Below are 13,690 nucleotides of genomic sequence, written 5' to 3'. Positions count from 1 at the left end.
ACAGTGGTGGAATCTGTTTCTCTAATGATTGATATACTTGAGATTTCTGTTAGTCTTTTTGAGTTGAATGTTATGGTAGTTTGTAATTTGACATTTTGCTATATTTAACCATGTATGTAACGTTAGCATTATTATGTTTAGTGTGAATGTATTGAGTATAAAAATGTGTATACGTGTATATCTGATGTCCTCTTACACACCTATGAGGTTTATTAATAAAGTATTGTCTATTGTCTACTAGGGATACCCAAGTCGTAATTAATTAATCTAATTAAAAAGAAACTTTTCTGAAAGGTTCATATTTTGGTCTTTATTTAGATTACTCATTTGGTTGTTAGCTAGACCAGACCAGACGATCCCATAATGCACTTGCATTCCAAACTCGATGGAGGACGACTACGACGAAGAGCGTGAAAACGTAAAATAATTGAGCTATTTTCCAAATATTAGTGAGATTATATTAAAGCAATATATATGCTTTAGATGTTTATAACATTTCCTCTACCTTCTGATAGATTTCAGCACATAATTACATGTTTTTATTGAAAGAAATCATATGTTGCTAATGTAAACATCTTGCGCTTTATCAAATTTATATCATTCTCATATCATGATATTGTCAGCAGCGAACCATATCCACTTATTTCAATGAATTGCCAACAGCGTCATCTCGTTTTCCCATATTTGATATTGCAATTCATATATTCAAGGTCTCGCATTCATCATGTTCATACAATTTTCATTCATTTGACAAATTCATGATGATTTCTGAGGTACATTTCGCCCTGTGTCTGCTCGAGCAGAGTCTGTTACCCCTGTTTTTTTCTCTCCCTGTAATATCTTTTCACTAACAGATTTAGGGTGTTCTGGACCCCTCTCCCCCACTTGAAAATCTTTAAAAATAAATTTGTAAAAAGACAGCATGCAATCACTTCAGCATTTCTTGTTTTATGCATATGGTTATCTTTACTAAATATTGAATATCCAGTGAGCTCTTAATAGGAACAGGAACAAATTTTGGCTCACAGCTACACTCAGTTAAATAAAAACACGCCATAATTACATTTGCCTGGGGGATATTATTAGAGGATCAAAGGATTTAATTAGGACTATCAAAGGCAGCTCTCCCTATATTTTATTACTTTGTTGGTTTATTATAATCAAAACGATCTTTTCTGTTAGCTTGATTTGAATAAAAATACTTTCACACTCTATTATATCCATAAGAATTTTTTTATTATTTTGTTTTTAATTCTGCAACGTACTGCTGTCAGACTGAGAGACACCTGCTAAATCTAAGGATATTGCAAACTTCATTTTCACATCTGTACCTATTGCTCAAATGTATAGCATTTTAAATAAACACTTGAATCTAGCTAGTTCCTTTTCTTTTCCTAAACAAGAAATGATGCTTCAAATATGTGTGGCTGTTTATTCAACTTTACCATGTTTACCAGAAGGAATTTACTGCAAAATTTGTGTTTTGTTCGCCACTACCTGACAACCTTAAACATTTTGATAAGAAACATTTTCAGTAATGGGTAAAAGTATTCAAATGGTGAAAGCAAATCTCACGAAAAAAACAGAATACTACCAAACAGTCTTATTAAGAGCACAAGACTTTTTTTGCGATCAACCATTACAAGTGAGAGACTCAATGTCCTTGCTTTAATGCATATTCATATCAGCACTGAATTGTCAAAAGTGCAGTGATGGATCACTATGCTAGAGCCTATAACATCAGGATGAAATTATCAACAATACTATGTAGGATGAACATTAGGTTTGGTATAACAAACTTCTACAAGGGCCAAATAAAAATATATGTGTGGTTCCAGTAACCCTACCTTCCCTACTTTTTTGTCTTGAAATTAGCCTACCCTAAAGATTTTATTGTCATATTTTATTAAGCACTGTTAAAGTCAGAATGATGCTCCCATCTGCCCATAGGCTCAATGTAAAAAAAACCAACATAAAATTAAAAAAAATCCCTACCTACCTATCCTAACTTTTTTTCAGATGACGAGATGTAACTGGAACCACATATACTATTTTATTTGGCCTAATGTTCAAAAACAAGTCTCAAACGGAAGTTCGAAACTAACCTAGTGCTAACCCTAATACAAACCCTATGCTACCTTTAATTAAACTTACGTACTCCTTGCTATGCATGCCTACACTGAAGCCTTACCCTTAGGTCAGGTAGGTACTGGAACCCCTAGCTAATGAAAAAGACAGATATTCTTGGTTTATGAATATACATGTACATCTTGTCACTGTGTTATCATTATTAAAATACATGTACCAAAACATTGTAGATAAAAAGGGGGGGGGGGGTATATCCAGTTATTGTGTAGACATGTATTTAAAAATCCTGTATCATCCAAATGTAAAACAGTGCTTCAGTTGTAGGAGGACAATATTCACAGCTTGGTATATTACATACTTAAACAGTATGGCAAAGAAAAGAAGTACAAATGTGACACTGAGTTCTGACAGACTTCTTGATGGTACTATATTGTACCCAATTACAATGTACTTTGCAGGCCACACATAAGAGAAGTTCCAGTCGATACTTAGTTAAACATTTCAATAGTTTGTAATGTTGCTGCCTTATTTGATATGTCTCTTGGTTGGTCATACATAATGTTTAAGTTATCTAATCTATTAAATTAAAATGATTGTCGGTTTGGACCAATCACACAGCTGTCACAAATATTTTAATGTTCGAAACTAGAATTTATATATTTTTTGATTTTCAGGCCAAACATTTTCAGAATCAACCATACGACGAGGCATTGGAGGTTCCTGACGGTGAAGAAGTTGCAAGCACATACTCACCAACTCCACGAGTACACCACCCTTCTGGTATGATCTCTTTTAAAAACATTTAATAGATAATGACATATAATGTCTATGAAACAGCATACATGTACATCCATTCTCTTATCATTTTCACATAGAGGTTTACAAATGTTTGCTACTAGATATTTGAAGGTTTCCAACTTCTGTAAATTCAGAAATTATTGCATGCATTTAGTATTGCAATTTTGTCATTTTAGACATAAATGCAATTTTAATTTTTTAAGATTTTTTTTCAGGAAAATCTGTTTCATTCATATTATGAAATAGTTCAAAATGCAAGTTTAAATTATTACGTTTACAACTCTGTCACATTTTTCGCAACAATTAAAACTTCACGATAACTTCTGAATTTGCAGTATATATTCTGTATATTTCTGTATATTATTGTATATTTTTGATATTTTGAACATTCTCTCTCTAATGCTATCAAAGGAGGTAAACTACTAGGAATCCCTGGCATGCCTGGTATGTACACATATGTCAATGATTCATGTGTTGTGTGTTTGTCATTTTGAATATTTCTACCAAAAACAAATTAATTAGGTAGATGTCAGTACACCAGTATTATATGCATTCCCTAAATATAGTGTTACTTGAACATTTGAGAGAGAAAAACAATTGAAATGGGACAGTGTAATTTCCCAATACCATAACCAAGAAAGCAAGTCTCTCTTTTTTATGTTGTGGTTGACCATGTTGACATAATTATGTCCTCTTAATCTTAGTTATATTTTTAAAAAGTAACAGGATATAAAGATCCAAAAATATTGAATTAATTCAGACTACATTTATGTTTGGTTTTTTTTCTCACAAAAATTGAATTAGTTAAAAGTATTCTCTGCTTTAGAGTTTGTAAACTTGGACATTGAAAAAATACTAAAATATTAAAAAAATAGCAAATATTAGGTCAACTAATTCTGAAACCGTTTTCAAATCACTGCTTTGAATGGATTGTCATTATTCATTAAAGTTCAGATGACATTTGATAGCAACAATCATATTGTAGTGTACATGTGTATGTGTAAGAATTCAATGTAAAATACTCCTCTACATACATTTGTACAGGTATAGATCGCCTAGGACGACCAGGTAATATATTTACTAACTCAGGTAGTATTAGATATACATGTAGTATCATTTTTTTCACTGGTAATTCACTTGTGGCTTATGGTGTATTTTGACTATGTATTGTTGTGTCTTATGTTTAAATGTGAAAAAAATATTAATGTAAGTCAGTAGTCCATTTTATAAGTCTGTTTGTTTTCTTTTAAGTATATGGTTATTGTATTTTGTCTTTATCCTTTACACATAGTGTACACTAGTACACCAATGAAATCAGCACAGGAATATGTATTAAATAAATTTCATTGTAAAATTCACTACAAAATGTACATCATGTTTATAAAAAAATGCAAACATAAGTTTACTTTGTATCAGCCAGTCTTTTTCTTTAAGTAGATCAAAAGAAGGTATAAGAATAAGAATACTTTAATTATCCAATTATGGACTCTTGCAGGGTTAAATTTCATACATTGATTACAATGATTTGTGTTATAACAATGATCTAATAAGATAAAATACATCACAATAGAACACTGAACAGTTATTGCATGCACGAGATGGATGCATGGAAGAGAAAGTAATATGGGAGACAATAAATTTATGTAAGGATTATTCCCCTTTAAACATATATGATGTTTCGAGCTGATTAAAAATGAAATGCAGCCCTAACGGATTAGATCAGGATAGTTTTCTCCCATGTACACACATCAACCAATTACTAGATATTTATGTATATAATTTTTTTACAATTGCAAGAATATGATAAGAACCTTCAGAAATTTGACTGCAGTTTATATATACGTATCATTAGAGTTTTGGAAACATAAATGACATGAAATTGATACAATATCATGTACAAACCAGACTAGTATTAACAATTGTTATTCCTGGACTCTCCATTGTGAGGAACCAGTTATGTCTTGCTGCTAAGGGAAATAACTCATCTTAAATAACAGCTTCAAGTCATTTGAGAAATTATAGATCCATTGCATGCATAATTATAAACTAAACTAAGACTTGTATGCATGTTTTTTTTACATTTATTAGGAATCTATTATTTATTATCGACAAATAATATTTCATTCAGTGCTTGTTGATCACACGCTAGTCAACTTTAAGTTTGTTGATGAAGTTTCCTAGATTGACCTATCATTGAATTTCAACACAGAGCATGTGAAATATAATTGAATTGATAGAACCATGATCATTTTTTTTATTCCTACCCATTTGTTAACTAAACTTTTCCTCAACAGTTATTAAAGGATTTTTAAATGATTTGGTGTATTTAATTTGTTCTTTTATTCTTTTAGAATCATTTATAACTTCTTACCTTCAATGCACTTTTGATTACATTTTACATACTTTCATCACAGTTTCCCCCTGGCACTTGTGGTGTGCGGTGGCCAAATTACTAATGAGAAGTCTCATAGTTAAGGTCACTGTATACAGAAAAACATCAGAGAAATAGTGTAAGGGAAGACAATAATTGAATAGTAGTACATTTTTTATCGTTATTGAAGATTTTGAAAATATGAATGATTTGCTTTTGCTAGAAAGTTCACATATATATACACTTATTTTGAAGTCATACAGGTATATTAAACATTTTCATCTTCTTTATTTTAATTGCTTTTGTTTGTGTGCAATGGTTAGGCACATACTAGGTGAACAATGAATTAAAATGTTCATCAAAACACCATTTTTTTATGTGCTTGTATACAGAATTTGTCCAAAACATGGAATTGAGTATCCATGTGAATAGGTACCCACAACAATAGATCCTTAGTCATCAGTAATTATATTACATAGTAATAGTAATATTCACCCTATTGAATATCAACATCATTGTATTATAATGTAAATATAACACATTTTTTATAGAATACAATGTTTGTTTTCTTCAAAGTAAGTTTTTGTTTATATAATTTTGACTTGAACAATTGAAGAGGGATGTTTATGTTAAGGAGTGTGAGCCCTTTCATGTTAAACACATTACATGTATATTCACAATTTAATGAATATTTGTTTCTTAATGCAATATAGAAGTATATTTTTAGTATAGATAGATTGTGGAAACTAGTAACCTAGTTATATATTTTAATATATTTTTTAAATGTGTCAAAATTTCAAATATAATAGAATGTTGATTTTAAAAAATATTTGATAGTTTCACCAGTCTGGTTATTAGTCTTTAGATACTTACAAATAATGATACTCAAAATTTGTGATATTGCAAGGAAATAATTGTATTTTATCATTTTTATGCCTGATTGAGAAAATGATTTCATATTATATGCATACCTGTTGTTGCTTTATACAAGTTAAGAATCTGGGTTATAGATTTAAAAAAAATATTGATGATGCTTAAGTTTTCATTTTGTTAAGTTCCGCCAAAGTCACAGAAAAAAAATTAATGAAACAAAAATCAGACATTAAAAAATTCCAATTTGTTTGTATTTTGTTTTTCATTATGATCCATACAATTTGTTGTAGGTAAGAATGAACAGAACTTGTTTTATCCCTTGTTTGACTGATTCTGGCAACAGGAATTATATATTTTAGTTCATTACAAACATCGTTGCTCTTTTCCTTTCATCTTTTTGCACAGTCTGTCAAAATTAATCATGTAATGGACCAAATGGGTTGGTAAAATGAGATGAATAGAACTTATAGTTGGTATGTTGTGTGTAATGGTACATGTACATGAATTTAGTCGACCTTTGCTCTTTTTTATTTAGTTGACAAAATTAAAAGTGCTGGATCCACCCCACCAGAAGGCATGATAAGTGCAGAGAACTCCGAAGAGGATGAAGAATATGATGAACAGTTAGCACAGGTAAATATGAATATTGTGTAATTTTTTTTTTTTTTTTTATTTTTTTTTTTGTAATAATTGTGTAATTTATAACTTTCTTTGTAAAGCTAGCTAATGCTGTTTTAGTATTTGGTAATCAAAGCTCAAATGGTCAGTTATGTTTTTGCACTATCGGAATTGACATAATGATATTTGTAATATATTATACCTCTTTGTCCTTGCATTGTTTACAAAGGTATCCTTACTGAATTTATTTTTATTTGGTAAACTATGTGTTAAAGTACAACTGTATTAAAGTAACATAGAGATTTGGTTATACCTTTTTTTTTACTACATTAATTTTTACGATTATTTGTAATAATTTATGACCTCTTGTGACTATTCAAACATTTATGATGTCCATGTAGCCTGTATTTTATAATCCTTTTTTTAAGACAGTAATTCAATTCATTAATTGTCATAATTGTTTGTTCTTCATTTCTATAGCAACAGCACATGCAACAAGAAGCTCAACAGTTCCAACAGCAGCATCAACAGAGAATGCAACAACAACAACTACAGTCTTTGGACCAACCTCCCAGGGGTGGAAATATGATGCCGGTCAAGTCTGATGGACAGTTTAATTCAGAGGATGAGGAAACAGGATCTGAAACTACTGAGGAAGATGATGACGACGATGATGAGGATGATGATGATGAACATGTACCATTAGAAGGGTGAGATTTAGTGGTTGTCAAATTTATAATTATTCTGCAGTGTAAATAATTTGTATTAAACATTTACTGGTTTCAGATATTAAATAAAATGTACAAAGTTTCTTGTGTTATATAAAGCAATATCATAGCAGGAACTTTGTAATGTTCAGTACAGCTTTTAGTTCAGTCGTTCATCTACAATCTATTTCTTCACTAGAAATTGTGATCTCAGATCTTAGGGTTTCAGTAAAGTACTGACCAAAAGGCTACATTGTTGACTGCTTTGTTAGCTGATAAAACCACATTTTAAGATCATTTATCATTTTATTAAGTCTCACATTTGTTTTTCAGAGCTTATGATCCAGGGGACTATGAAAATTTACCTGTATCACCGGAGATCAAAGAATTATTCCAATATATCACAAGGTAAACTGGTTTTCTTCAAATTTCTTAAGAGACTCTTAAGATCTTTTATTCTTGGGTAAAGATTGCTTGAAATGCAATCAAAACCCTTTGGTACTGACTTGATTCATAAATCTTCTAAGTTTAATCAATTCTTTTGAGAAATATAGTGCATTCATCATAAACATTCTTAACCTCCTATCCATAAAGATTTACAGATATTTATTAATGTAAAGATATGCCCAGATATTAAAATCACAAAACCATGCTAGACCTGTCCAGAATATTACAAAACTTTTGCAAAGTGCAGGGATGTTATACCTGTTCTAAATCATTGTTAAAGTCATCGTTAAAAATCAGAGTTATCTCCCATTATCCAGAATTGTAGTTGAATCAGCTACTATCAATGCTTTATTGACAATGCAATATTTGATTTTACTTCCCACTGATAAAGTAATGCAATCTTTACCCTCCAGTGCTTACAATCACTTTGATTTCACAGAGTACCGGTATCTAACAAGGATTTATTTCTACTACATCTAACTATTTATTCATAATTGAACTTTTCTGCAAGGGATTACCTCTAGGTTGTATTGTGCAAAAATGCACTGGTTTATGTTTTATGAATGGTTGGAACTATTATTTTATTGAATCTATTTAACAGTTACTATATTTCTATCATTTACAGGTACACACCTCAGTCTATTGAATTAGAAAATAAGCTGAAGCCATTTATACCAGATTTTATACCTGCAGTTGGTGATATTGATGCATTTGTAAAAGTAAGTAGTGTTAGCTCATTTCAAACACAAAATAAGAAAAAGAAACTAACATATTAAAGCACATTAGGCCTTAAAAAAAATATGTGTTTCTGATAACCTGACCGACCCTAGTTTGTGCCCCTCAACCCTAAATTTTTTTGGCATCAGTGAAATTCTTTGAAAATATCTGGAATTTCAGTGTTTTCAGTTGCTGAATTGCATATTATTGTATTTTTAAAATCGCTCTCCAATGTGTAAAAAAAACCAAAAATACCTGCCGATCCTGATTTTGAAAAGGGTGTTACCAGAAACACCTAATGAATTGTAAGTCAAACTATATAATTCAATATAACGGTATGATTGTCTAGTGTGAGATTTATCTCATACAGTATCTTCACTGTTTGCCATGTCTTTCACTGATCTGAATTGAAGACCCTGACATCGGTCTAGACGCCAATTTGTTACATTTAGAGTATAATATATCACACAGAAAACTACAGTTTATATTTAAATTGAGAAAAAGTAACTTGTATAGATGTTCATGATAAATGTAGTGTAGACAGACATTTTCTGTCCATGGTTGTATGATATATCATAAAGGGTTAGATTCAGTGACTAGGTTTCAGTCTTTTGTGTTTGCCAACTTTTAAACAATCGTATGTGACCCAATGATTTAAATTAAACCACTCCTTGTCTGAATAATTCATTTTACATTCCTGTTTGAAATTATTTTAAACATTGACTTGGAATAAGTTTGTGTTATCTGCCAAGTTTGAGATACAGGTCCTGGCTTAGGCTTTATGAGTATTTAGAGAGAAAAAAAATGACTGGAGAGATTAAAAACCAGATGTTTAATACCATAAATGAGAATGAAAGATATTTGATATGAATATATGTATAATGATGAATATGATGAATTATTTATAAAGTATAAATTGCTAAATTTGAAGTAATAATAGTGTCCATTTTTTTGTATGTTTTTGTCATTTTATTGAACAGATCATTCGTCCAGACAGTAAACCAGACACATTAGGACTGACAGTTTTAGATGAACCCTGTGCTAAACAGTCCGACCCAACAGTGTTAGATCTACAACTAAGAGCTATATCAAAACAGAGCACAGATAGAAAAGTGGTTTGTAATTACTTACAATTCATCAAATTATGTTATGAAAAAATATTTACAAAGATTAAACAGATTTATCTAAATGAAAATCGATTGAAACCAACCAACTTCAAAATTGTTTGATTTTAATGTTTGTTTTGTCCAAAAATGACAAGGATACTGAAAGCCATAAATATAGCAGTAGGTATTATTACACTTTCCATTGGTCCTACATTTCCTTCAATGAACAACAGAGAAGTGTTGTCACTTCTATATCAATACAAAATTCCAAACTAGCATTTACTATTGCTGTTCAGGGGTAACATTGATGATCCTATTTTAGTTATATCAGACCTTAGCATTTTATCAATATAGATTTACACAGTGTATATATATAATTTAAAAATATGCGTTTCACACTTTATTTCTATGTTGCTTTCTTGAAATAACAAAAATTGAAAACAAAGAAAATAAAAATTCAATATAAGTGCTGTAAATTCAGAAATTATTGCATGCATTTTTTGTTTGCCAATTTTGAAGAATGGACAAAAATGTGAGATTAATTATTAATGCAATTTAAGGAAAATCTGCGTACATCTTCATATTTATCAAATGCCAGAATGCAAGTTATTATTGCAATGCTCACCCAGTCGCATTATTCACACTAATAAAACCTTGCAAAAATTTATAAATTTTCAGTATTCAGATTTAATGTGCATTTGTTTATTTGAAGTACTGAGCTCTTTTGAAATAAAACTAACTTTAAGAATTGATTTCAAGTTTAAATTACTGTTCTTCTTTATGTTTTAAAAAAAACTGACATATTTGAAAATAATCTATTGAGATATGAGTGAGAAGTCTGCAATATGTTAGTATGTCTATCATGTTGATTTTTATACCTTACATAGGTTGTTAAAAGTCTTGAGAGTGCAGAAAGGAATCCAAAAGCCATAGACAATTGGATAGAAAGTATAAGAGATTTACATAGAACAAAACCACCACCTAATGTTCACTATTCAAAGTAAGTATGTCAGTGCCTATATAGATATAATAGATACTGTTTTTAAAGGTTCAGCTATGTGTTTAATAGGGAAACAAAACCTAAATGTTTATTAGGTGACATTATAAATCCCAAAATTGACAATTGATCAGATTACAGGTTGTCTTTCTTTTTTTTATTAATTCTAAAAATCAATTATACTCATTTTTTTTTTGGATTTTAAACTTTAGGGAATTTTCTATGTAAATACAGAAATTAAATGTTATGCATTGATTAATATGAATATATGACAGGACCAACAGTACATTTTATATCTATAGATAATCTAATACATGTACTGAATCACATTGACTTATTTCCCCTTGGTAAAAGATTTGTTAACAGTATTGGTAATCATTGCATGCATCAAGTTCTAGGTTTACAGAATGTTTACTAGAAAAACAGTAGATATACTTGTTTTACCCAGATGCAAATAGCTCATGTTAGACATTGGATAATATTTTTATAATTCGCCCAATTTGTCATTCCCTTGGGAACTTTTCACCTTAATTTTAGTTTGATACAATTATTTATAGAACATGCAATTTTACTCTATTTTGTCCAAAGTTAAATGTTAAATGATAAAAAAAATGTTAAATATATTGCTTAATAGGTTACCTTATTGTGTTCATATAAAACCCTTTGAGTTTTTTTAACCAAAGGAAGAGTAAATTTGAATTCAAAACTATGTAAATTTGCTCCATGTTATTTAATTTTTACTTACAATGGATTGTAAATGATATATGTGATGATTTTTTTCCAGGAACATGCCTGACATAGACCTACTTATGCAGGAATGGCCTCCTGAGTTTGAAGAATTACTTAAAGAAGTGAGTGTATATTTTTAGTTCCTTAGTTACTGCCCTTTGAATACAATTAAAGATTCTTTAAACTGAATTTTAAGTAAAGAAGGTACTTGAATAAAAAAGATGTGGAATAAACATCAGTGAGACATTTACTCTTATTATAAAAAAATGTAGACCTGGTCTATTGAATTTAATGTATTGTTATCTTTTTAATCTATGATAAATATTAATGGCATGCCAAATTCAGTGTAATTTTATATGAAACATATGTAGTATCAAGCAAGTTCAAATTTTTAAAAATAACCAAGAAGAGTTAGCTAAAATATTTTATTGGAATTTATTGCTGTTCCCTGTCCCCTATAAAAAGGATGGAAAATTAACAGTTATGACAAAATTAAAATACAGTTCTAAAAAATACACACATTATTCATAAAAATTATCCTTGTATTCTTGGGTATTCACAGATAACACTCACTCTTGTTTTAAATAGCTATTTACTTAAGTCTGGCAACAAAATCCACACAACTTTTCTATAACTAGAAATTGAGATGTTTATTTGTTTATTTTAGGTTGGTTTACCTACTGCAGATTTAGACTGTGATTTGTCAGAATATGTGGAAATTGTCTGTTGTGAGTACAATTGTTTTGAGTTTAACAATTATTGTAATCTATCATGTTATAAGGACTCTTTTCACCTTTTAAAAGTCTTACACATACAAATTTTTAAAGCCAAGCCTTTTTTAAGTTAATATAAATTTTTCTGACTTGCAAGGTTTTTTCCTTAAGAAGAGATATTAAATATGCATTGAGATTAAAGATATTACTATCAATCATTATATTATTATTAAAATATGCTTTAACTCCTGTAAATTGATCTAAGTTTGAAATTACTGTAATACATTTTTCTTCATATTTCAGCAATATTAGATATACCAATATACAAAGGTTCATCTCAACACAATTCAAAGATTCAAGCTCTTCATGTTTTATTTACGCTGTATTCTGAATTTAAAAATTCACAGGTAAGTTTAAAAACAAGGATAGCGCAAATGTAAATACAATGAAAAATGTATGTTTATATATTGTATATGATGGCAAAATGATATATACTTGTTTTAATAGGTAGTAATTTTATCCATGTAAGTGATTACTGTGAAGTCCACAATAAATTTTTACAAATATGAACTTATCTTAAAAAAAGAAAATTTGATTATACGGTTTTAGTTCAGCTGTTTCTGAAAATGCCAAAAAATATTGTCAATAAGTGAGTTTTATTATATGTAACCATAGCCATTATTACAGTTATTAATTAAAATGGTATTTTAAGGACAAAGTTGCCATTTTAATAGTTAAGGCCTTTCCTGCTCATGAATTTGTTGGCTGTAATACAAATACTGAAAATTCACAATAATAGTAATGATTGAATCCTTGTTTTACAGCATTTTGGCCAATGAAAATAAATTGTGTTATGCTGAAGACAAATACAAAAAATGTTGAAATACTTAGATTCATAGTTTAATATGCATAAATTGTTCTTTTTCAGCATTTTCGAGCTTTGGCTGATGAGAATAAATTGGATAATGCGTTAAAAGATGATGATTATGGTGGAGGTGGTGGCATGGGCGGGGAACAACTTATTCTGTGATAAACAAACTGTTTTTGTAATTTATTTTTGTATATTATTATCTTATTGTACCAAATAAAACTTGACTGGAACATTCAGTAAAAGCTTGTATTACAGTAGTAATTTCATGTCAGATCTGAACTCACGTATAAAAGTTGACTGGAACATTCAGTAAAAGCTTGTATTACAGTAGTAATTTCATGTCAGATCTGAACTCACATATAAAAGTTGACTGGAACATTCAGTAAAAGCTTGTATTACAGTAGTAATTTCATGTCAGATCTGAACTCACATATAAAACTTGACTGGAACATTCAGTAAAAGCTTGTATTACAGTAGTAATTTCATGTCAGATCTGAACTCACATATAAAACTTGACTGGAACATTCAGTAAAAGCTTGTATTACAGTAGTAATTTCATGTCAGATCTGAACTCACATATAAAACTTGACTGGAACATTCAGTAAAAGCTTGTATTACAGTAGTAATTTCATGTCAGATCTGAACTCACATATAA

At 29.7% G+C, this 13,690-nt stretch overlaps 1 protein-coding gene across 5 annotated transcripts; it reads left to right on the top strand.

Moving 5' to 3' along the window:
* The first annotated feature begins 312 nt into the window (after positions 1-312).
* Positions 313-13,282, top strand: LOC139524763 (intraflagellar transport protein 46 homolog). 5 transcript variants are annotated; one of them, XM_071319822.1, is made up of 14 exons: positions 313-418; positions 2,763-2,868; positions 3,298-3,330; positions 3,931-3,954; positions 6,666-6,763; positions 7,229-7,458; positions 7,789-7,863; positions 8,528-8,621; positions 9,600-9,734; positions 10,613-10,725; positions 11,507-11,573; positions 12,119-12,179; positions 12,468-12,571; positions 13,093-13,282. In XM_071319822.1, exons 1-14 carry the CDS (start codon positions 386-388, stop codon positions 13,192-13,194), a joined length of 1,275 nt encoding a protein of 424 aa, XP_071175923.1. In that variant the 5' UTR covers positions 313-385; the 3' UTR covers positions 13,195-13,282. The 5 variants fall into 5 exon arrangements, with proteins under 5 accessions (XP_071175923.1, XP_071175924.1, XP_071175926.1 ...); XM_071319823.1 differs by lacking the exon at positions 3,298-3,330; XM_071319827.1 differs by lacking the exon at positions 3,298-3,330 and having other exon boundaries at positions 361-449.
* The last annotated feature ends 408 nt before the right edge of the window (positions 13,283-13,690 follow it).

This window comes from Mytilus edulis, chromosome 5 (assembly GCF_963676685.1).
Source record: "Mytilus edulis chromosome 5, xbMytEdul2.2, whole genome shotgun sequence".
Lineage (NCBI taxonomy): Eukaryota > Metazoa > Mollusca > Bivalvia > Mytilida > Mytilidae > Mytilus > Mytilus edulis.
Note: the sequence above shows the minus strand (reverse complement) of the source record. Positions and strands in the feature narration are given on the sequence as shown.